The sequence below is a fragment of the Panthera onca genome, chromosome A1, assembly GCF_046562875.1.
Source record: "Panthera onca isolate mPanOnc1 chromosome A1, mPanOnc1 haplotype 2, whole genome shotgun sequence".
NCBI lineage: Eukaryota > Metazoa > Chordata > Mammalia > Carnivora > Felidae > Panthera > Panthera onca.
The window spans coordinates 134,754,180-134,777,661 of record NC_138339.1 but is presented as its reverse complement, the minus strand read 5'-3'; the positions used below and the strand labels follow the sequence as shown (position 1 = coordinate 134,777,661).

The 23,482-nt window shown below is 45.2% G+C and overlaps 1 protein-coding gene and 1 long non-coding RNA gene across 7 annotated transcripts in view; one reads left to right on the top strand and one right to left on the bottom strand.

Annotated features, from left to right (window-relative positions):
- MARCHF3 (membrane associated ring-CH-type finger 3) overlaps nucleotides 1–23,482 on the bottom strand; it is a 148,437-nt gene that overhangs the window by 29,554 nt on the left and 95,401 nt on the right. The window contains exons 2-3 of the mRNA XM_060636229.3: nucleotides 7,140–7,383; nucleotides 3,453–3,657 (exon numbers count right to left, since the gene is read on the bottom strand). Of these exons, the coding sequence (XP_060492212.1) occupies nucleotides 3,453–3,657; nucleotides 7,140–7,327 (393 nt within the window). The 5' untranslated portion in view covers nucleotides 7,328–7,383. The remainder of the gene's footprint in view (nucleotides 1–3,452; nucleotides 3,658–7,139; nucleotides 7,384–23,482) is intronic.
- LOC132681593 (uncharacterized) overlaps nucleotides 1–23,482 on the top strand; it is a 109,280-nt gene that overhangs the window by 54,538 nt on the left and 31,260 nt on the right. For 3 of the 6 annotated variants that reach the window (XR_013557356.2, XR_013557353.2, XR_013557358.2), the window contains exons 4-7: nucleotides 11,115–11,693; nucleotides 12,100–12,336; nucleotides 16,215–16,519; nucleotides 22,834–22,885. This is a non-coding gene — a long non-coding RNA (uncharacterized LOC132681593). Of the gene's footprint in view, nucleotides 1–10,319; nucleotides 10,494–11,114; nucleotides 11,694–12,099; nucleotides 12,337–16,214; nucleotides 16,520–22,833; nucleotides 22,886–23,482 lie in introns of all 6 variants that reach the window. The other 3 variants (XR_013557357.2, XR_013557355.2, XR_013557360.2) reach the window with 3 other exon arrangements.

The following is a 23,482-nucleotide window of genomic DNA, read 5'->3' as shown; positions in this document are numbered from 1 at the left end:
AGGAAGGAGCCCATAAAACCACCCAGGCTGGTCATTCAGTGAATCCTTTTATGGTTAGTGGATGTCTATTTACTGCGTTCTACCAGGTCATTATTCTTGGGGATACTTTATCTGACAAATTGCCACTGGGTAAAATTTCCATCATCAATGAAAAATACGTAGCCTTTATAAGACAGAAGTACTAGCTGTGGAGGTGTGAAATGTGTCTTATCAGCTCTTCCTTTTTGCTACGAGCAGTTTGAACGCTTCCCTTTCAAGCTTTGGCTGATTGAAACTGACCTGAAGAGATTTACATGAGCTGCACTGGAGGAAATTCACCCATATCCAAATAAACCAGATGATCATAGTGTAGTTCTCTTGTTATACTGGCTTACTTAGCAGAGGAAAAAAAAAAAAAAAATTAGGATATAAAATTGGCAGTGATTTTACCAGAGGAGACTAAATGATTTGGTCTGGCCGTGGAGGTAGGAAGGTTAGTAGATGGGCACACACAGAGTCACCTTATTGAGTTATAAATCAAGTACCATGAAATGCTCTCATTTTTAAGTGTGGGATAGAGCTTCTGAATGTATTTATAGAGACCAAGGATATAATGGAGAGCCCCCAGTTCACTGTCCTGCAGCTCTGAGAAACTGAGGCATGACACCAGATGGACAGTGGCTAAATGGGGAGGTGATACCTACCCACTTTGGAGGTGCTAATGAGAACCAGTCCCTTGATTTTGGCCATGATGGGTAGAAACTCGTAGACAGAAACCCTGGGTTTCTGATCGGTTACAAATGAACATCCAGCTGCTGGGTGCGGAGAGTGCAGGAAAGGAATGGATGGGGCAGTGTCTTCTCAACAGTGGAGATATGGAGGATGAGGTTTACTTTGAAGGAAGGACTGGGGGAGTTTATGGAAGAGTGTGAGAGTCTGAGGTATGACAGTGATTCTGACCACTGCTAACCCCTGGGTGCTGACGAATAACATTTATAAATGACTTTTTCAACCACTTCCTCTAGCAAACAAGAAGCTGTTATTATGATGTTGATTTTGAAATTCACTGTTATAGAATTTTCGTGCCTTAATGAGAAGGCAGATCCAACTGGTACGTAATGATTAACGCAATTGGAAGAGTGCAAACAAGAAATAAAGTAAAGCTACTCCGAATGCTTAACCCCAATAGGCAGGTTTTGCTGATTTTCCAGAAAAAAAATCCATGGTTATCTCGAGATAAAAATATTAAGCAAAGCTCAGTGTGGATAAGCCTGCCCTTTGGTAAGAGAGGAAAAGTCAATTAGTAATGTCATTTGTTTAAAACTATGCCTGCACCTGGCTCTCATTTGTCCTCCAGCTGAGAAACCAAAGACAACTTCTTTTTATTGCTTGTGGTCAAACAGCAAGTTCATTTCGCCATGGGATGATCAAACGGCCAGCCTCCCCCAGCTTGAGAAGGTTTGCCTTTCACTTTCAACTTGTTCAATCATCATTAACTCTGAAAAATGTCACATTCCATTTGTGCAATGAAAATTTCACCACTGGTGACCGTTTGGGTGAAGTTTTTGTAGGCATGGCCCTAAATCTTACAGAGCACCTCACACATTCTCAAGGTCATTTGCCCCGTTTCCTTGTTTAATGACAGTTGCCTAAGATCCCAGAGTCTGTGGCCAAGCATAGGCCACTTTGAAGAACCTTTGTGTAGAGGTACATGTTTCTGTCTCTGAGAAGGAGGGGGTTCACTGGGTGATTCAATGCAGGCAATTTAGCTGAGAAAAACCAAGATGTGTGCATGTGAAATGCGCACGTGTACACACACACACATACACACACGCATACACACACTGGGCTTTTTACCAAGTGAAAATAAGAGTCTTCTTTACCGGGGAGAGACCAGTCAAGACCACTGGATCCACAGCCCTTTTAAAGCAGAGTTTGTTTTTTTTGTTTGTTTGGGTTTTTTTTGTTTTTGGTTTTTAACTCTGGGAAGTTAGCTTCCCTGGAGAAGCTGCAATACCAACTTGGGGAGGTTCCAGAAAGTTTCTGGAAAGGAGAAGTAGGCTTCTTTTTTAACTTTTGCCTTCGGGCTTGAGAAATCTTCCACCTCCCTTGTTTATTATTTAATTATGTACCTCCCCGTGCACCTTCTGCAGAGAAGTTCTGGAATGTAAATCCCAGTGAACGTGGCATGGGGCCAGATCCCTGACAGGCACTCTACAAATATGAATTTCTGAGAGTGGATGTCAAGCAGCAAGGCTGCTAAATTAAGAGGTCACTTGATCCAGAGTCTTAAAGCATAGGGTGAATTGAGGCAAGTCCAATAAATTTTACGCCATTTGGCAAGTAAGTCATTGCTAAAACAGGCCCCAGTTACAGGTCCTGATTAAATTCTCAAGGTCAAACCCAAGAGCATGTACATACAGAGTTCTCCAGAGCCTTAAGTGCTGAGGCGCTAACATACTGTTTTAAATAGTCTCTGAGAAGGGCGTCTTGATTTCTAGCTCTAGCTTAATGCCCAAGTTTCGCTGGGTCAGCTGCTGAAATAAAGAGTGGGTTATCAGCGGGTCTGGATTATAGGCACATAATCTTGATCTTGGTCTCTCTCAATTAGCTCCAGCTCATAATATATTAGAATAGTTATTATTGCTAACATCCAATTTTTAACTGTCTAATAGACATTGAGGGTAGGAGAGAGGGCAAAATAGTCTAGTGATATTTTCTACTTCCCCTAGCTAATGCATAGACCAGACCCTTGGTCTAACGTAGAAATGTGTGGCTCCTAAAATATGAAAGAGTGTCCTGCCATTTTAATAGCTGGGTTGAAATGCCTTCCTTTTAAGAAAAGAGATTCCAATATTAGGTTATTAACTGAAAAAAGCTTGTGTATAATTTCCTAAGAGAGATTTTTTTTTTTTATTCAAACACTTGGATATGTACTTGGTATTCTTCTAAGTGCTTTAGAAATCTTAATTCATGTAATCCACATAGTAATTTCAAGAGGTAAAGTTACTTACCTAAGGTCATGGCACTACTCAAATCCAGGAAGTCTGGGGCTGTATCCATTATACTATGCAGCTGTATTTTTTTCATAGAGACCTCGCAGAGTACGCAAGCCAAATGCCCACGTATCTGTTGCTTCAACTGGGGCAGAGGGTATGCAAAGCGAAAGTATTGTCTCACTTCTCAGGAATGGGAAAATGGACAGCAACTTTATAAACTTCCCCTTTCTCCTCACACTGCTTTCCCATCTCCTGTCTCCACTTCATGGAGATCACTTTTCTACTGTCGGCTCCAGAGTGAGCTCGTGAGCCGTTTCTGTCTGTGTCACGCACACACATGCACACACACACACACACTTACACATTGCTCCCGCTGTGCTTCATTGAGCTGCGTGGGGTTTGTGATCTGGGCATCAAAGCAGACATCATTTGCTCATTAGAGCTAAGTTTTCAGGACGTGCCCCAATTACTGACCTCCACTAACGGCCTGGGTTTGCGCTCGACTGCAAACTTGAAGTGGCAGAGTTCACAGTAGCTGGTGTTTGAGGATGACAGCCAGTGCTCCAGGCAGCTCCGATGAATTGTCCCCAAGGTCCCTGTGCATTCGCAGGGAGAGAGCAAGTCCTCTTGGCTGCTGCCCTCGTGGCAGATTCTGCACATCGGCCGGTCATTGAAGGGGCTGCAAGAGAAGGAGGGGGGCCTGCTGGTCACCAGGCTGGAGACCATCACCAAGAGGATGGTCCTCTGGCTCTGCGTCCCTCAGACCCTCCCCAGTGGCAGCTGCTCCAACAGACACTTGCTTTCAAACCCTAGATGTACGCTCTGTGTACATGGGCGGGGAGGGGTCCTTGGGCATCTCCCTTCGCCAATATAAAGAAGCAGGGGATGGCCCAGGGCCAAAAGTGGGTGAAAGCGAGCAGTGTGTTATTTTTGTCTTGGACGTGAATGTTGTTCAGGCAGACTCCCGATCGAAAAATAAAAACTACTCCTCACCCTTAAAAACAGAAATTGTTTTGAAAAGACATCAACTGTAGTTTCCAGGCAAACTTCGTCTTTTGAATCAAGCCAGGACACTTGGAAAAACTCACAGGTTCTTTTCCTTTCTCCTTTCATAAGGGTAGGAGAATGAGGGGTGGGAAGTTAACTGGCAGCTAGCTCTCAAGCTGTTGCATAGAACTGAGGTCTGAACCAGAGCCGTGAGCTGAGCGGCAGGTGATCCTTTGAGCTTTCCTAGGATGCTAAGGATACTAAGCTCAACGCAAGTAACGGGTGTGTCCCACAGAGGTGGCCTGAGTCTAGAGCTCTGCCATGAATTTAGAAAAACCAGCCTTGCGCATTTCTTGAAGGCACATGGTGTGGTGGTTCCTGAGGCAGGTTCTGGAGTGGTGCCTGGGCCTGAACCCCAGCTCTGGTGCCTAACCATACTGGCTAATTTGGCGCAATTAATGTCATGTCTCTGTATGTTAGTTTCCTCATCTCTAAAACAGGCACAAAGAATGGTGCCTTCCTCTTTTTTTTTTTTTTTAATATGAAATTGATTGTCAAGTTGGTTTCCATACCCAGTGCTCATCCCAACACGTGCCCTCCTCAATACCCATCCTCCCCTCCCTCCCACCCCCCATCAACCTTCAGATTGTTCTCAGTTTTTAAGAATCTCTTATGGTTTGGCTCCCTCCCTCTCTAACTTCTTTTTTTCCTTCCCCTCCCCCATGGTCTTCTGTTAAGTTTCTCGGGATCCACATAAGAGTGAAAACATATGGTATCTGTCTTTCTCTGTATGACTTATTTCACTTAGCATCACACTCTCCAGTTCCATCCATGTTGCTACAAAGGGCCATATTTCACTCTTTCTCATTGCCACGTAGTACTCCATTGTGTATATAAACCACAATTTCTTTATCCATTCATCAGTTGATGGACATTTAGGCTCTTTCCATAATTTGGCTATTGTTGAGAGTGCTGCTATCAACATTGGGGTACAAGTGCCCCTAGGCATCAGCACTCCTGTATCCCTTGGGTAAATTCCTAGCAGTGCTATTGCTGGGTCCTAGGGTAGATCTATTTTTAATTTTTTGAGGAACCTCCACACTGTTTTCCAGAGCGGCTGCACGAATGGTGTCTTCCTCTTGTGTGACTGTGAGAAGTGACAGTTCAAATCAGAAGCTTAGAATAGGGACCAGCCTGTAGTACATGCGTAGTTAGTGGTAACTATTTCCGCTCGCAGAAAAACTCAGGTCAGGAAAAGTCCAATGACATGGCCCTCATCAGGGAAGTTAGTGGCCAATGGAGGGCTCAAACTGACATGGCCTCACCTCCCAGTGCACACTGTGTCTTTGTGAGAGGACCATTCCTTTCTGACCGACATCTTCTTATATTGCTTCTCATATTTTTCTTTACTGGGCATTAGGTTTTAAACTATGTTCTCACTGTATGTGCCAACCTGAAGAACAGCCTCTGCACCGGTCCTCGCCCAACCTAGACCCATCCCTCTCTTTGACACCATCTTTGGTCCAAATGGAAATGGCCATGGAAGTAACTGCTGTTTCCCAAAGACCTTTCTGGGATGATCCTGGGAACAAGTGAAGGTTTAAAAGAGGAAAAACATCTTCCCACTTGCCCGGAAGTGGGATCCACTCATGCTCAGGGCTGAGAGAAGAAAGTTTAAGGAGTAGAGTTGACTTTGTCTCTGACTATTCCTGGCCTCCTTCATTCCCACTGAGCCAAATGCATGTGAAAGTCGAAAATCGTCTGGTTTACCTGAGCACCTGGTAGAACACGTGAAAATGCCTGATCTGTGCGCCTGCGCGCATGCACACACACAGACAGACAGACACACACAGACACACACACACACACACTCACACAACTGGCTCATAGGTCTAAGCCTGTTCTTCTGATTAAACAAGGTGTCTGAAGGCTTCAGGGTACACCCGGTCAGCTGTCTCAGTTAGCAGGTGAGCAATGGTGCTCATTGCCTCATCATATTCTGAGTCCTAAACCAATTGTTAGAAGCTTTCTGAGAGGTGGGAACATATATATTGACTTTCTTCTACTTTATCCCTTTGCTAGCTGCACACATTGGCAGAAGGCGGTGTGTGGGGAATGTTTACAAGATGCATGAGTGTGTAAGTCTGTGTCTGGTGGCTTCTGTGTCCAGGCTGGGGTAACGGAAAACGCTGTGGTGCTACCCACAGTCCTGCTGCAGGTGCATGTGGGCCTGTATCTCTACTGTAGGGCTTGGTTGTGTTCCTCAGACAAAGATAAGCAGTCAACATGTGAGTTACTGGCCCAACCTTCCAGAATCAGGAGTGGTGGTGCCGGCATCTTAGGGCAGGTCCAGTGTTGACAGGCATTTTACATTATTAGATCAAAGTTGCACGTAACTGTTCTGCAAGAAAGCTGGAGAAGCCAAGGAGCATGTATTGGCTGGACAGCCCATGGCTCTCAGTCTGCCACCAGACAAGGGGAGAGCTCCAGGGACCAAGTGCCGGCCTGGATAAGCCATCTCGGGGCTGCTCAGAGCCCACGGCCTTGCTTTGTTTCATCATCCAAGGGAGACAAGCTGTGGGGGCAGGCAGGGTATGTTGTGAAGGATCAGGGGTGAAGGGCCCATGGGGCGCAAAGGAGGGGGCAACAGAAGTGCCCCCCCTCCCGAGTGGGGACATACCACAGAAGCGACTCACCCAGGAATAGTGCTCCCACCAGGCGGTGCTGATTAGCACAAACACTAGGAAGGTCACTTCAGAAATTGTGCCCACAAGTCTAATCACTTTGGCTTTGTCACCGGAATTCAGGTGCCTCCTTCCCTCCTTTCTAACAAAGAGCTACCTTTGTTAGCACATGGCGACAGAGAGTGTAATTTACCATAGCATTGTCCAAATAACACAGGTAAAGAAAGCCATCCTGTGTCCTGTGGGATCCTTCCCTGCCTGGCTCTCTGCAAGTGTTTTAAGTGGAGAACTCAGGAGTGTGGATTTTAGCGTTACGCCCCATTGCTATAGAAACGCTGATCAGAGAACTTGTATAGTTTTTTCTTCCCTCAGCACCTCCTCTCACCTGACACAAAGCCCTGAGCACTGTTTACATTCCTTTTAGCATCCTGCATCTGACAAAGAGTGCTCCCGCTCAGTTACAGATTCATTTATTTAACAGCGGTACTACCTCTGGGTGGCAAGAGTCCGCACTACTGTTGACAGCAGCTGCCCGTCCTTGGCCGAAACTTGCATGACATACTGCGGCTGCCCATTCACGAGGCTGCCACAGTCGTCCACGGTCTTCACCACGGGCGCAGCCGAGCTGGTGCAGTCTGGCAGCACTTCCGGCAGGTGACTGCAGCGGCTGGTTGTCATGGTAACAGACAGCAATTACTCTGCTAATGGCTTCCACGTTCATGCAAGATTTCCATCTAGGAGAGATCAGAAAACAGTTTACTTGGGCAGGGTGGTTAATAGAAAATGGAGAACTACGGGCCACCAACATCGCCGTGTCGTCATTTAATAGGAATAACACGGGGAGCCTAGACGTGGTGCATTATCTTGTTACCATGTAACACGTGTGTGCACACACACAGAACCCACGAGAAACAGTGGATGTGGTTGTGAACAAGATGGCGGGCATACGTAAATAGCAGTGTACGTGAACATTTAGGATCCCTGCTCTTGGAGGGGAGAGGGCCTGATGGCTCTGGAGCCAGATCTGAAGAGGAGATAAGCGGTTCTCTTGCTCTGTGCCAGAGAAGCAATAAGTCTTTGTTGACACTCTCTCAAAGTTACTAGAATCTTTATTAAAACCGCTCGCAACTCTTTTTTTCTTGTAAGCAATTTATTTTCCATTCGGCTTCATTCTGAGATGCTAAGATTAAAAAAAGAGAGTAAGGGAAAGAAAAAAAAAAAGACTTTGGCCAAGTAGCAGCTTCTAGGACAATATTTGCCAAAGTGAATCGTTCAATTAATGTACCACATTTCTGACCATTGCCATATCTGTGTCCCATAATACAATTACCTACTTAATATATCTTGACAATTAACTTCCTTTAAAAACTTAACCTATTTTAGCCTTGTCTTAAATAGTTATTCATGAGAAATGATTAGTTGGATGAGCTCGTTATATTTTTTCCTAATGGACATCACAATCAAGACATTAGAATTGAGTTTTTGTTAGTGGAATACCTAAAATCCAGGGACACTGCATCATCATAGAGGAACGCAAGAAATGATGACGAATGAGCTCTCTACAGGCTCTTAAAATCCATTCTTAGTAAAGGCCTTGCCTCCCTGACACACAGTCTGTCACAGAGCCTGCAAGGAATTCTGTCCCCGATCCGTGTGGTGGGGGCTTGAACCAGACCTCAAATTCAAAGCACCCAGATGCACCGGTGTGAGCAACCCCACCGTATCCAGTAACAGGTCTGCATGTGATACATGAGAAACAGACGTCTTTACAGAAACTTGCAGGCGTTGAATCTCACCTCTTAGGAATATGGCTATTTCTGCCCAGCCTGCTCATCTCAAGCTCCGGAGCCCATGACAGCCCAGACTCTATAGACAGAGGCAGGATTGGTTGACGGATGGAGTTCACATCAATAACCAGACTGGATGGTAAAGGCCCCAAATCAAAATAAATCCACCTCATAGCCCCCGAAGGATTTTTGGAATTCCTCCATGGGTTGCTTTCTCCTAGCTGTTTCTCCTGGTTATTATACCGTACTTGACTCCTATGGGTCTGGGAAACAGGATCATCCCAACTTCCAGAACAATCTGCATCTACTGGACATTGTTAGGATGAGAACATAGTGCTTGCAGGTGAACTTGAACTGACACTATCCCTCCCGAAAAGCACATGTCAAGGAGCCTGGCCATCAGGGGCAACTGGACAGGAATGGAATTCCCTCCTTGTGCTGAGGTGTCTGGCTGGCCTTGCTCCAGCATGTTCCTGTTCCTGTCCTTGGCCGTCACCATTCCTCTTAGTGTTTGTGATCTGGCCTGTCCTGGGAGACCTCTGGAAGCCGGAAGTGAGGACGGGGTAGTGGACAACCAGCCCTGGTCAGAGGCCCGATGTAGGGGCACAGGCAGGGCTGTCCCCACATGTTGTCGTCACCTCCCTGGTGGGCTTTCCAACCACCAGGCACTGGGCAGTCAAGGACACACCCTGATAATTAGCCAGTGTGGTTTTGCTTTTTATCTTTTATTATTTTTTAAAAGTTTCTTCATTTATTTTGAGAAAGAGAGAGAGGGAGTTTGAGCATGCGTAGGGGAGGGGCAGAGAGAGAGGGAAACAGAATCCCGAGCAGACTCTGTGCTGTCAGCCCAGAGCCTGAAGCGCGGCCCAAACCCACGAACCATGAGATCATGACCTACGCTGAAACCAAGAGTCGGACACTTTACCAACTGAGCCACCCAGGTACCCCTAGTTTTGCTTTTTAAATAGGATTTGTTGCCTTTGTTTGTTTGTTTTTAACACTGTAAAAGCCAGAAACGTATGTTATAGAAAGTACAGAAAAGTACAAAGAAAACAACACGACTCACAGATGATCCCACCACTTGGATAACCACAGTAAACTTTCTGGGTGGATGTCTTTTTAATTTTTGGCAGGGTTGACAGGGCGGAGTTGATTTGTAACTGAGGCCAGATATTTTTTTTTTTTTTTTTAGTAATTGAGTTATAGTAGCTCTCAGGCCACAGAACAAAAGGATGTTCAAAGACCGACTTCTAAAACTCTGTCTAATCCCCCTTCCCTATCCCTGCTCTTATAAAACCCCATTGACATGATTTTAAATTCTAATAATGCCTCCTAGTCACCAAGTGTAACTTCCTGGCACAGCTCTCTTGCCTCACAAGGCAGCCATAGATAAAGAGCCAGGGGTGTGTTGGCAGGAAAAGCAGACACAGTGACCTTCTTGCCGCATGGAATCATTATGTCTGGATGCATTCTGAGAGTCTATTTTCAGGTTCTGCATAACTTCAACTCCTAGGACCAAATGCTCCCTCCCTATGCTCAATGGCATGGGAAGGAGGCAGAGGAGAGGTGCACAGAGGGAGAAGATGAGACCCAGGCAGTCAGTAATTAAGCTAACTCTAGTGACGGGACATCACTCAGGCACACAATGTCCCCAAGTTCGTTCACTTATAACCCAGATTAAGTTCTCATCAAAGGAAGCAATTCTAAATATATGACCTAAATCTGCAATAAAATGCCCTTACAACAATTCAAGAAGTAGAGTTCCCTTTAAACTTATTTTATATCTGTAATTTCACTTCTGGGTGATATACTTCATCATTTAATTTCCCTTCTCAAAGGCAAAAGGGATCATCAGTGGTCTGATCAGTTCGTTTCATTCACAGTGGGTGCTGGGCACGGAGTTGAGCATAAAGGGAAGGAAGGCTCCTCTACATTGCCTTCTCCTGCAAGCAAGCCCTGAACCCAACTTGGGACCTGATGGATACGATGCTCCAGTCCAGCACTCACTGAATACACCATCATATTCACAGACCACCATGCATCAGAATAATCTTGAGGTACCAAGCCTGGCATGCCCATGATGAGTTCGCACACTTTGAAGAGATCATGTCTTTTTTTTTTTTTTTTTAATGTTTATTTATTTATTTTGAGGGAGACAGCACAAGCAGGGGAGGGGCAGAAAGACAGGGAGGGAGAGAGACAGAGAGAGACAGAGAGACAGAGAGAGAGAGAGAGAGAGAGAGAGAGAGAGAATCTAAAGCAGGCTCCAGGCATGCGCAGCATGGAGCCTGAGGTGGGGCTTGATCCCACGACCACGAGATCATGACCTGAGCCAAAATCAAGAGTCAGACACTTAATCCACTGAACTACCCACGGGTGCCCCTACAAGATCATATCTTGAATTGAAAATTGGATAGAAGGGATTATGCAGAGCATGGGCACCTGAGATCATGGTGGGAAGGGCTAAGTTGGTTCTGACCCCACAAGAGTGGATCTAGTCATCTCCCCAGGTGGAGGAGGAGGAGACTGTCCCCAGTCTCAGTCAAAAGGAAGCACAGAGGCCTAGACCAGGCCTGGGGCAGGAGTGGGCCTATGTAGGCTGCATGCACCAATTGGCATACATATGTTGCACCGGGGGCAGTGACAAATGGCCCACTGCATTTCCCTGTCTCCTTTAGGGCCACTTGGGAAAACAGCAGGCTGTTGCTGTGGACACTGGAAAGAGCTGAGCTGTCGGTTTGCAGCCTAACTGGGCTTCCACTGGTCTTTCTGCAAAATTTCAAGCACCAATTTGACCGCTTTCTTATCAACACTGCTGCTCTTGTGGGAACATGTCTTCCTGGTTCAGCCAAGAATTCTGCTGTCTGGGATTGTTCAGGACAAAACCACAGTGCCCGTGGGGGGTGGTGTGTCTGTGTAAACTTGAACATCAGATTGCACTGGTAGGGCAAGTCCTTTGTTGGCCAGGCTTGACACCTTGTATTCTTTCTTTCTCAGGCTGTGAATAGAACATGATTTGGCATCGGCCAAATCCATCTGCACAGAGTGAAAAGGAAGGCGCTAGGTGCAGGAGAGGGAGCCGGCAAAAGAGGAGGGAGTGGCTAAATGAATGAAAGCCTGATGAGACCATTGTGAAGATTAAAAAGGCCTATTTGTTACACTGTGACCCCTTTAAAGGACAGTACAGGTTTTACCAAAGCAAGAACCCAGCCGGGCTACGGCTAATTGCTGCCATGTTTCTGAACGGTCTGCCTTTGGTAAGTGATTTCCATGGGAACATGGCTGGCACCACGAGGATGCGGCCGGAAGACGTGGGGGAGGGGAAGGCAGGGGCCCTCTGTTCACCTCCTCAGCCCCCCTGGCCCCAGCAGTCCCTGAAACCTCCCTGAGGATCACAGAGTTCCGGGAGGAAGCTCTGTTCTCGGAGGCAGGGCACCCACGCCTGCACCCTGGCTCATTGCTCACCTGGCTAAATCACTTAGCCTCTCAGCCTTTGCTGAGACCTCTTGCGTATTTGGAATAAAGGCACTAATATTCCTGAGCCACTTGATCGGGTTGTTTGTGAGGCCTAAAATAATACATGTGAACACGCTCCGTAAACTGGGATGAGCCGCGTGCAGGGGACTATTGCCACATTAACCTTAATTCCTGCTCTTTTTCTAGGCTGAGTTGCATCTTGTTTCTCTCTTTGAAAACTCCCTTCCCCCATGGCTGGTCAGTTTCCACCATGCTGTACCTCTGGATCATGCTTGAGCTCTGACGTTGTACTGCTCCGTCTCTCTTGGTGGGGGAGCACGAAGGGACCCTCTTCCCTGAACATCTATTTCTCTTCCTCAGCCCTGTCTCCTTCAGATCCCTGCACACACGTTGTCACTTGCCCATGATGAATATTTAGTGAAGGTATGTATTATGTTTGAGATATTTGGGTTTATTTGTTACAGCAGCTGCCATTCTCTTAGCTTATCTAGTATGTGATAAATATACTAGGAAATAAAATGCAAGCCACGCCCCCAAGTGCCTTCTTCTATCAGAACTATATTTTCAGCAGCAACTCAACTTGAATCTTTTAGTTGTAGGACAACAAGATGTCTGGGGGAGGAATCTGTTATGTTGGCACCTCTGTTTGGGTGTACAAGTTATCATGGGGTTTAAAGGTGAAAATAAGAGCATAAGAGTATGTGTGTTAGCTGGCACTAACCTGGTCAGGAAGGCTGCCTGGGCAGTGGACTAAGCAGGCCCAAGCCTGGAGAGGCAGTCTGTGGCAAGAATGGACCAACAAATTCAATGCTAGTAATTCCTGAGATTTTTAAGAAGCACGCTCCTCAGGTCTCAATGTGTTCTAGAAGGGTACCCTGTCACTCTCACAACCAGAGTTGGTCCACAAAGCAAATCCAAGAAGCAAATGTATTCATTCTTTTGTCCGCTCAAAGAAATATTTTCTGAGAGATTACTAGGTATTCCTTTGAAGTTGCTGATGGTGTAGTGTCCAGACCTTTCAAGCCAGGCTTTGCATTTCTTGAGGAATGTTTCCCAGACCCTCTTTGGGGCTGCAGAGCCATGAGGGCAAGGCATCTTTCCACTGGCAATCATGCCTTTGCTCACTCGGGGGAAACTGCCCTAAATTTGTGGGGGGCTGGAGGATGGAAATGCACAACTGAGGAATGGCTCGATGGCTTTCTGGTCCCACAGAACTGCACATCATTCACCCTGGTCCAGGATTCAGAAGGTGGACCTCAGTTTTACATGATACTTGCCTCAGGAAGTATCTCTAAAACGTCCCTTCGCCTTCCTAGAGGGGCTGCATACTCAGGGGGGCAAGGCCTCCAATGATGAGACCAAGGAGTGGGCAGGACAAGTCAGTTGGTGATTGAAACGAAAAAAAAAAAAAAAAAAAAAAGCAATAAAGGCTGTCCAGGAACTTCCCCCTCTGAGGGAGAATTTTAGACTCTGAATTCTAAGAACAGTCTCTGAGAATAAGAATGCTCTTTGATAGAACATTTCCCTGGCTTTTGAGGCATGTTATAACCAGGCAGTGCCCTGCATGCCTGATGAACTGACTTGGGAGTATCTGGAATGTTCAGACAAAATGAAGGCAGGCGGGAAATCACACACTGACCTTCCTTTCCAATGAAAATGGAGCAAATGACTAATTTCAAAACCATTAACATGTAAAAGCAGCATATTTCTTCTGAGGACAGGGCACAAAGGCTCTCTAAGGAGATTGCTGGGACATGATTACCAGCAACATTTAAGTTTTCAAAAACACGCCAAGGAGGCCATTCACTAAGAGTGGGTAGCGGTAAAGTAGCTGCTTCATTAAACTGAAATAGCCTCGGCAGGGCTGTGCTTACAGACCCACGCTACCAAATTATACGTTTCTTTTCTGGATGCTTCACTGACCTCATTATGTGGAGCGGAGGGTTTGTCATTCCAAATAAAGGGACCGTCCAAGTCTTTACAAACATGTCCGTCAGGCGCCTCATGAGACTGCACACTGCCACACTGCCTGGCCCAGTGGATTAAAAAACAAAAAAGCAAACAACAACAACAACAACAAAACTTGCCTTTTTGTTTTCTCATTATGCTCCGCTTATGTGCGCACTGTCACACTTGCATAGCAGAGTAAGCAGGCGAAATGCTGGTTTCCGAGCATTAAGGAGGTTTTGACGTGGGGGGGTAAAGACACTTTCTTGAGGAAAGCGTAAACACCGGTGATGAATCAGGCGGGGGGAAAAAAAATCCAGACCAGCATGAAGGCAAGTTGGATCCAGAGAGTTCCAATCACACAGCGTCTTTTTGAAAGCGACACACGGAGTTATTTATCCCTTCCCTGTTATTAGTTTTGATTCTCCATCCATGTTGTTATTTTTTGACTTTCAGCCACAAGAAGCACCAGAAGTATCAGGCTAATCTTTTTTTTTTTTTTTTTTTTTCATTTAAAATTACTAATTTTCCCTTCAGGCAGGTAAAATCCTCTCGTTCTGCTGAAGGCAAATCAAGTAACAATTATAGTGTTTATACATATTTTTTCCCCCTCAAGAAGTACTCATAAAATTAATTTGGATTTTGGAGGCTATCCATTTTTTCATTTAATTTTAATTATATAGATGAAAATGGCAATTAAGAATCCCACAACTGCCTTGTGTGTTCAAAGACACAGCGGCAGCTGAGTCACACTTGCAAGTGACAACAGGACCCGGGACACAGACCCCTGCTTCCCGAGGCGGGGGTGGGCGTGGGGCAGGGCTCTCTGATGAGTCCTGGGGACCGGGGAGCAATCAGGACACATCAGAAATGTTTAAGTGACAAGCTGAAAAAACCACAGAGGGGAGCAGGCAAAAGAGAGTAACACATTCCCGGGACATCGCAGGGAGATGAAAAAGAAAAGCGTATTCTTCAAATGACATTCAGCATGCCTAGCACCCAACAGCTGCCTGTCTAGCCTAAGGAAAAGTGTGGAGGGTACAACACGCTAACCAGGATATCTGGTGATACAGGGGGTGTTTCAGCTCCAAAGGAGGGCAGAATAAACCCTAAGAACCAGAAGTCCCCGGGCTGTCGCTTCACTCATATTCATTTTCTACCAGCATCCACGTGAATGCCCACCATAAAGGAAGTTGTACCTCACTCACCTTTTCTGTGCAAACAGCCCTGTGCCTGGTGTGTAGGTGTGCCTAACCTCAGCCTCCCACCCCCGAGAATAAAGCCAGCTGTTAGCGTATTTTCAGCCCGGTGCCTTGGGGCTTTCCCCATTTGCATTTCACCAAGACCATGGGGAGGCTGCACTCTTGCCCTCTCCCAGGGTCATGTCCAAGCTCTACGTTCTGCCAGGTTCTGGGGGCCCAGGCCTCACTTCAGGCCCTTGAGGTCCCAAGAGACTTGGCTCCATTACCCTTGCTTGGCTTTGGCGCAAGGTTGACTTAAGCGACTCAACTTGGTGAGGAGTATTAAGGCAAGCACAGAGTAAAGATGAAAACTCTTTGGATCTTGCTTTTCAGCCCTGTGTTTGGCATTACAGAGGGACTCCCTATCGTGTGCTTCATGACATTAAAAGCCTCCCAAATTCCACATGTGCTCATTATCTCACATGTGCTCTAGAGACGTGCCAGAGTCTCTGGGTGTCTTTGCGTTGCTTTTGTACACATTTGGCTTTGGGGTCAGGAGCACTCTGGGATGGTGGGGGGAAGGGGACAGAGCCCTGGCTTATAACTGCCACCCAGTGCTTATGAATGGACAAGACTTACCTGGAGCTAAGCCTCATTTTCCTCCCTGACACTGAGGATCTGGGATAGGTGTGTGCCTGGCATGTGGAAGGCACTTGGTAACAGACAGTGCTTAAGACTGTAGTGCAGCGGGGTCAGCTTACAACAGCTGGGGGCCAGGGAGGGTGTGAGGGGTTCCTTCCAGATCCCTTGCCTGGCCCAACCCCTCTACAAGCCCTCCTTGCTACCCTCGCATCTGCCCAAGCAAACATCTCACGGAAGCACAACTGCTGACATCAGCTTTGACAGTCTTGTGTAAATATAGCTAAAAAGCACAAAAACATCCCCCTGGAATGACTCTTCTTGGCCCTTCGACTCTGTTCCCTGCCTCTCCGCGACACACACTCACACACATACGCATACATGCAGAGACAAGCCACAGTTTCTTTTTTGGTGCTTCCTGAAAATAAACGGGTCTAGTCTTTTAAATCAAGGTGCAAACAAGCACACGAAAATGCACCATATAGCCAACGGCTGAGTTACCTGTGATCACTTGATCACTTAATCTCTTCACAGGGTCTTCTGGATTCTTGTTCTTCACCCCCTACTGGCGGGGAATGAGGCCTCTTTCTTCCTTCCTACCTACTTCGATGCAAAGCATTCAATGAACTCCTTCAAAGGAATCTGAGGAGTCACTTTGTCCTCGTGGGAGCACATGCCCCCTTCTGGCCTTTGCTCCTTTCGCTGCCTGGCCCAGCTTACCTTGCGTATTGACATCAATCCCTGCATCTGACACAGCCCCCATCCTCTGGAGTATCGGCTTCATCCGGACTTTTTCGGTGTGAGGACCAGCCAGCGCTGTCCCCAAGCCTCCCGTGCAGGTGAGTATGTTATTTTTTCTTTTTAAGTTTATTTTTAAAATTTACTTTGAGAAAGAGAGACAGAAAGAGAGACAGGCAGAGAGGAGGAGAGACAGAATTCCAAGCTGGCTCTGTGCTGCCAGCGCAGAGCCCGACGTGGGGCTAGAGCTCACAAACTATGAGATCATGACCTGAGCTGAGCTGAAGAGTCAACCGACTCAACCGACGCTCAACCGACTGAGCCACTTGGGTGCCCCAGCTGCTGAGTATTTTTAAAGCCTGTTAGAAATATCGCAGCACATCACGTACATGGAGGACTGTTTTTACCAGAACATCCCGTTAGGCCCCGTGGCCGCTTAGAAAGAAGGTCCTGAATCAAATATCTGGTCTGTTCATTTCTTTGTATATCCAGCCCCGCCAAAAAGAAGGGGTGAGTTTCCTTAACCTGATCCAGCCTGTTTGACAGAAACAAAACAACTTTATACTGACACTGAATTAAATTCTCATCCAAGATAAAACAGTCAAATATTATACAGAGGTCTGTCTATCTTTACTTTTAAATTTTCATCTGACGGGCTTTCCTTCAGAACATACAAAAAAAATTACACTATTAATAGCAATAGTGTGAATATATTTTTCTGTTTTCATAGCACTATTCATTTGCCATTCTCTAAGTGCTTAATAAATACAGTGGGTCTTTACTGCCTTCCAGGGTGAAAATAACAGTTATGCCCCCACGGAGCTCATTCATTTGCTTTATGGGCTAAAAAATCTCTAGTGTGTCACAAATTAACAAAATGTTCCTGAGGACTGTGTTTTATTCTTGAATCTCCAATTTCACTAATAAATGTGAAAAACACATGTAGCCAGATAAGCCCCTGGAGACCAACCACTGCGGATGCTGAAGAAAGCAAGTTATTCCAGCTAAGATCAGCATTCACTTTTCCACCAGAGACTATTTGTTACCCAAATTCCCCTCCAATTGCTTGATGTAAGGCAATGGAATTGGTTTGCAGTGACTACCCCCAAAAGCTAACAAAACAAGTTTTTCTTTTAAAAAAGGATACCTTCAAAAAATAATCTTTTTTTTTTAATCATCAGATAATGACTTTTTTCTAGTCACGGCCCCAGTGGGTCCACACACTCCCACCTCTGAGAGAGATCTGTTATTCTTTTCCTTAATATTTTCAGCATGAAAAATTTGAAGCAGAGAGAATACTAAGTAAACTGACAGAGATATACTCCCATCATGCCAATTTAACAATGAATCAAAATTTTGCCACACGTGTTTCTCCTTCCCTCCTTTTCTTCTTTCCTATGAAGATTATTTTAATGTTTATTTATTTTGAAAGAGCTTGTGTGCATGCGTGTGCACGACTGGGGGGAGGGGCAGAGAGAGAGAGAGAGAGAGAGAGGGAGAGAGAATCCCAAGCAGGTTCCGTGCTGATATTGGGGTTCGATCCCACCAACTGTGAGATCATGACCTGAGCTGAAATCAAGAGTAGGATGCTCAACCGACTGAGCCACCCAGGCACCCCAGTATGCAACATTTAGATGTCTATTTATGTACCTCTTACTTGCCACCTCCTTTTCTTCTCCCTGCCACTATCTTGCTGAAGAAAGCCACATTCAAAATTGGCTTTCTTGCGGTATCATTTAATTTGTTCCTCTATCCCCTATGTTTTCTGTAAACGTGTAAGTGGCCTTGATAGAGTTCAACTCTTAGGCAACAATAGCTCATAGGTGACACTGTATACTTCTCATTGTATCACATCAGGAGACACCTAATGGGTGTCCCATTTTTAATGGGTTCAAGTGATGGCAGATGATTCCCTCATCCTTCCCCATCAATATTCTAATGGTCTAATGATTGCACCCATGGATGACAGTCGCTTGAAGCAATTATTTTATTTGGGGGCCACAAAATTAAGCCTTTCCAAGTGGAACTTCCCTTCACCTTTAGTAGCAAGAATTCTGGAAACAATTTTCCTTCATCAACCAGTGCAATCTGGTTATGCTGAAGTCCGATTTGCATAGAAAACGCATGATCACTGTTTAATTCTTTCCTTTGATTGTCAATTTTCAGAGTAAGGAATCTGTGCCTTAGTTACATGGTACAGTAACTGAGTTGTTTTGTTATTGTGTGTATTATTCTTGAAGGCCCACCTGTTTTTACTGAAATTAAGGAAAAAACCAAATCAGACCACCTCACCATAACTAACCCTCCTTCTCATATTGAAAACTGGACTTGTGGTTTAAATGGACACAAAATAAATCAAGGGCCTGGTCTCTGCCACTGAGCGCTCTCAGTAAGAAGGCCAAGCACTGGTTCTCTCACCTGCTCTGGTGTCTGACTTTGTCTTTTTTTTTTTTTTTTTTTTTTTTTTTAATGTTTATTTTTGAGAGAGAGAGAGACAGAGCACAAGCAGGGGAGGGCCAGAGAGAGAAGGAGACACAGAATCCTGAAACAGGCTCCAGGCTCTGAGCGGTCAGCACAGAGCCCGACGTGGGGCTTGAACCCACGAACCGTGAGATCATGACCTGAGCCGAAGGTGGATGCTTAACCAAGACTGAGCCCCCCAGGCGCCCCGGTGTCTGACTTTGTCTTGATGGTTGATGTAGTCTTTCCTTAAGCCGAACTTCCCTCATAGACAGAGGCCTTCTGCATTAACTAATCTCCTGGGAAAATGAAAACAAATCTAAAAGATCGCCTCTTTTGCTTACTGCGACACAGACCACTTGGTGTCGCTTGCCCCCGTAGACTTCCGCCATCATATTATTTACTGGATGCATCTGAAGGAAGCAGATTGGCAGAACCACATGGCTTCAGACTGACTAGCTGAGGTCACTGGGCCTGTATCAGTTGGACCTTGTCTGTGACTCATCAGGAAGCCATTCTCACCCAATGAAGCCTGCAGGTGCCATCTGGCTTGGCCACACCCTGCTCTGGGGTTGTGGTAATAACACAGTAACGTGCTGGGCAAGCTTCCACTGGGGGAAAAATACTCACTGTGGGTGAAATCTGCCCATGTAATGAGAAACAGCTCCCCTTTTTTCTTCTCACTAATAAGGGTGAAAACATTTAGGCCATTCATGGGTATTCCCCAAAGAGGCATTTATAAGTCTTCTTTAACAATGGCTGATGAGTGTCTCCGAGACTGACAGGAATCCAGGGTCTTTTTGGCTCTCTAAGAGCAGAGACATTTTCTGCCCATTACTGCCTTGTTTTACTGACAGGCACCTGTCAGTTAGACATTAAAACAGAGTGATAATGGGGAGATAATATGCTGGCTCTGTCCACACACTTCAAGAGGGAAGCACTCAAGAAAAATGTGTATTTTGGGAAACCTAGATGCTCATGTGCCCATCTGCATTTCTATTTAGTTCGAAATTGAGTGCAGAATAATAAAGCAGTGAGAAGAGGGATAACAGGGAGACCCGGATCAGAAGAGCTTCCCAAGTGGCCCTGCAGACGCCAGTGTGGGTGTCCTGCTCTAAGCAGGGGGAATGGCTTAGGAAATGCATGCCACAGAGGAGGAGCAGGACAGACGCTCCCCCCTCCCCTCCCCACCCCCGGCGGGCTTCACTGGAACTCCCTGAGAGCTGCTGAACCAAGGTACTGGCAGAAAAATATCTCCCAGGACTTTGTAAATGGAGGACTTTCACACATTCTGCAAAAGTGCAAATATCCTCTTTTGAAAGAGAGGTGAAAAAGGAAGTGCACACTATAAATAAACTAATAAAAGCAATTCGATTCCTACTGAGAATCTTTCTAGTAAATAGTTCTCTGTCAGAAAGTAATATTGTTACTCAGATATTTGGACCTCCGGTAGTATCTTCGGGTCCTGACTTCTTGGCTAATGCCTATCTTCTAGTACATACACACACACACACACACACACACACATACACAGACCCCATATAATACCCTCTTTATTTTCTTCAATCCAATAAAACGTCAATGTATTCAATTAATGATTATAATATAATGCCATCTTAATGCTAACTAGTCACCATAAAATCTTACCATCGTGGACTTTAGCCATGGAGCCCGGGGACTACTGAAGTGTAATCCCCACTGCAAAGTTGTCCTATGAGCACAACAGGAGGACAGCAGGTGCCGTCACATCCAGTGGCAATGGTCAACTTGACTAGCATAGATGCCAGAAATCACTCGCCTCCCTGCTAAAAAGTGTTGGAATTTTCTTTCTAAAATACCAAGTGGGAGAAAGCTCTCTCTGCAAAGCTCTCTCTGCTGCAGTGATTCAGCATGTGGGATTTGGAGTTGAACACTGTTGGTTTGAATCCTGGCTCTTCCGTCTACCAGTTATGACTCCTCAAGCTGGGGATAAAATGGTGCCCATTTCGTATTTGAGAATGAAATGAAACAATGTATCTAAAGTACACAGCAAACACTGCTCACTGCAATGATTGGGCCAGGGCCACGGCAACCGCACAGGTCTCCAGGGTACACTGTTGCTTTCAGTATTTCTGTTCAAGCCAAGAGACATTTATTACAGTACTGACACTAATAGGGGAGGCAACAAACTGCTTTGACAGGCAGAGTGGGGAAGCAAAAGACAAAAACAAAAACAACTCAGGAGCTTAGGAATCAGGCACACGGTTTTGAATACTGGCTCTTGCCACCAGTTACCAGGGCTCGGTTTTGGATAAGTGACTTGACTTCCCTGCACATCAATTTGCCCATCTGTGAAAAAGAGAAAGTGACTTCCTTACAGAGTGGTCGTGCCCTCACCTGACAGGGTATGTAAAGTGCCTCGCCCATTGTGTGTCCACTCAGCGGTCTCTGTCATTATTATTAGAATACTACATGAAGCTCTGGGGAGGGACAGAGGTGGGCCTGATGCATCTTGTCACTGGGTGGTGTGACCCTGGGGATCCTGGGCTGGGGCAGATGGACCAGAACGTGCCAGGGGAACAGCGGGTTGAGACAGAACACACACACACACACACACACACACACACACAGAGGCATCCTAGGAATCTAAAAGAAATTAGGTATTAGAAGGCGAGGTTTGTAGAGAGTATTACCTTAAAACATAGCATGAATCCAATACAGAATATAAAACTGTCTCCCTTTGTTTTTGCTGGCAGGCAAATCTGAGGCTCTGGGGAGCCAGATGAGCCACAATTACTCTTGGAACCTTCCCTTTATCTTCCATGGGTTTGCCCAAGAGCCAGGTACCATTGTGGCCCCAGATGAGGTAGCTACCCTGAAGCATTTAAGATGGACATAGAGGAATGAATGGTCCTGCTCTTTGCTGGGGAGGGCATGTCTTTGGACTTTCCTAACAACAGAGGAGACAATTAAATGGAGTCTGTCATTTCATTTCCATCCGTTGATGTCAACACTCCTAAAACCAGGCCCTCACTTATCTTGTTTACACAGTGCTCAGCACTGGGCCCACTTAGATGTTTACTAGGTACATGAGACAAATACATGTTCTTTCAGTAAAGGAGGGATATGCAGAAAGGGAAATGTCCGACTTTTTGGATATCGGGTTGTAAGGATCTGGACACTTGAAAGAGGTTGAATATACCGTATCATGCTTTTTATTAAGTTCTCCTTTCAAGGTGACATAAAATATGTGTCCTGTTTGCCAGGGGAGAAAATGCAACCAAAGCTAATCCATGATGACGGTGTGTATGTATGCAAATGAGGCATGCTGATTTCTCTAGCTTGGTCTATTCATAAACTGGACTGATTGCTTAGATTTACAACCGATGATCACTATGGTAAATTCAATAACAGAATTTTCTGCTCTAAATGTAGCATTCTCTTCAGTATCTTTTTACAGCCCTTAAGTGGTTTTTGATGTACACGAAACTAAAAGCTTGGAGAATTAAAAATTACACAAATAATGAAGATGAGTTCCTAGGTGAATTGCCCATTACTGTGGAGGTTTTTGGATAGTTTCATTAAAAAGAGTAAAAAGGCCATCTAAAGATACTTGTGTATCTACAAATGATTGTAAAGTCATTGTCTTTATTTCTTTCCAACTCCCATAAGCCTCTTTTATTAGTTTCAAGGAATAAAACTCCAATCTGCTTCAGTAAACTGCATTATTTTTTAAACTACAAAACATACGTGGTTTCTTTACATGAGCAATCTTCTTTAATGGCAATGCAGCCATTGGGAAGACCACACTAAAACGTATAGTTTATAGATCTTCCCTCTACCTTCTAGCTCTTCTCTACCTTCTTCTTCTTCTTTTTAAAAACAATATTATTGAGATCTAATGCTTTAAAGTTTTTTTAAATTTTAATTAAAAAAAATTAACTCCAGTTAACATACAGTGTTGTATTAATTTCAGGTGTACAATGTAGTGACTCAACAATTCTCTACATGACTCCATTCTCGTCATGGTAAGTGTACCCTTAACCCCCTTCGCTTATTTCACCCATTCCCCCACATCCCCCGCCCCTGCCACCTGCCCTCTGGTAACCATCAGTTCTCTAGTTAAGAGTCTGTTTTTTGGTTAGTCTCTTTTATTTATTTATTTTTTTAAAGTTTATTTATTTAATTTTGAGAGAGAGGGAGAGAGAGAGAGAGATGGAGACAGAGAATCCCAAGCAGGCTCCATGCAGAGCCTGATGTTGGGCCCGACCCCACGAACCGTGAGATCACGACCTGAGCCAAAATCAAGAGCCAGTTGCTTAACTGACTGGACCATCCAGGAGCCCCTTGTTTGTTTTGTTTCTTAAATTCCACATATGAGTGAAATCAGATGGTATTTGTCTTTCTCTGAGTGACTTATTTTGCTTAGCATTATATTCTCTAGATCTGTCCATGTTGTTGCAAAAAGACCCAATACTTTTTAACAAGTGCCTGGCACATAATGAGCTCCTAAAAATATCTGCTGACTCACTGAATGAATAAATGAATTCACTATCTTAATATCAAATTCTGGATCCAAGTTTAAAGTCATGCAACAAAGGGCTGAAACAGTTAGTTCTCTTACT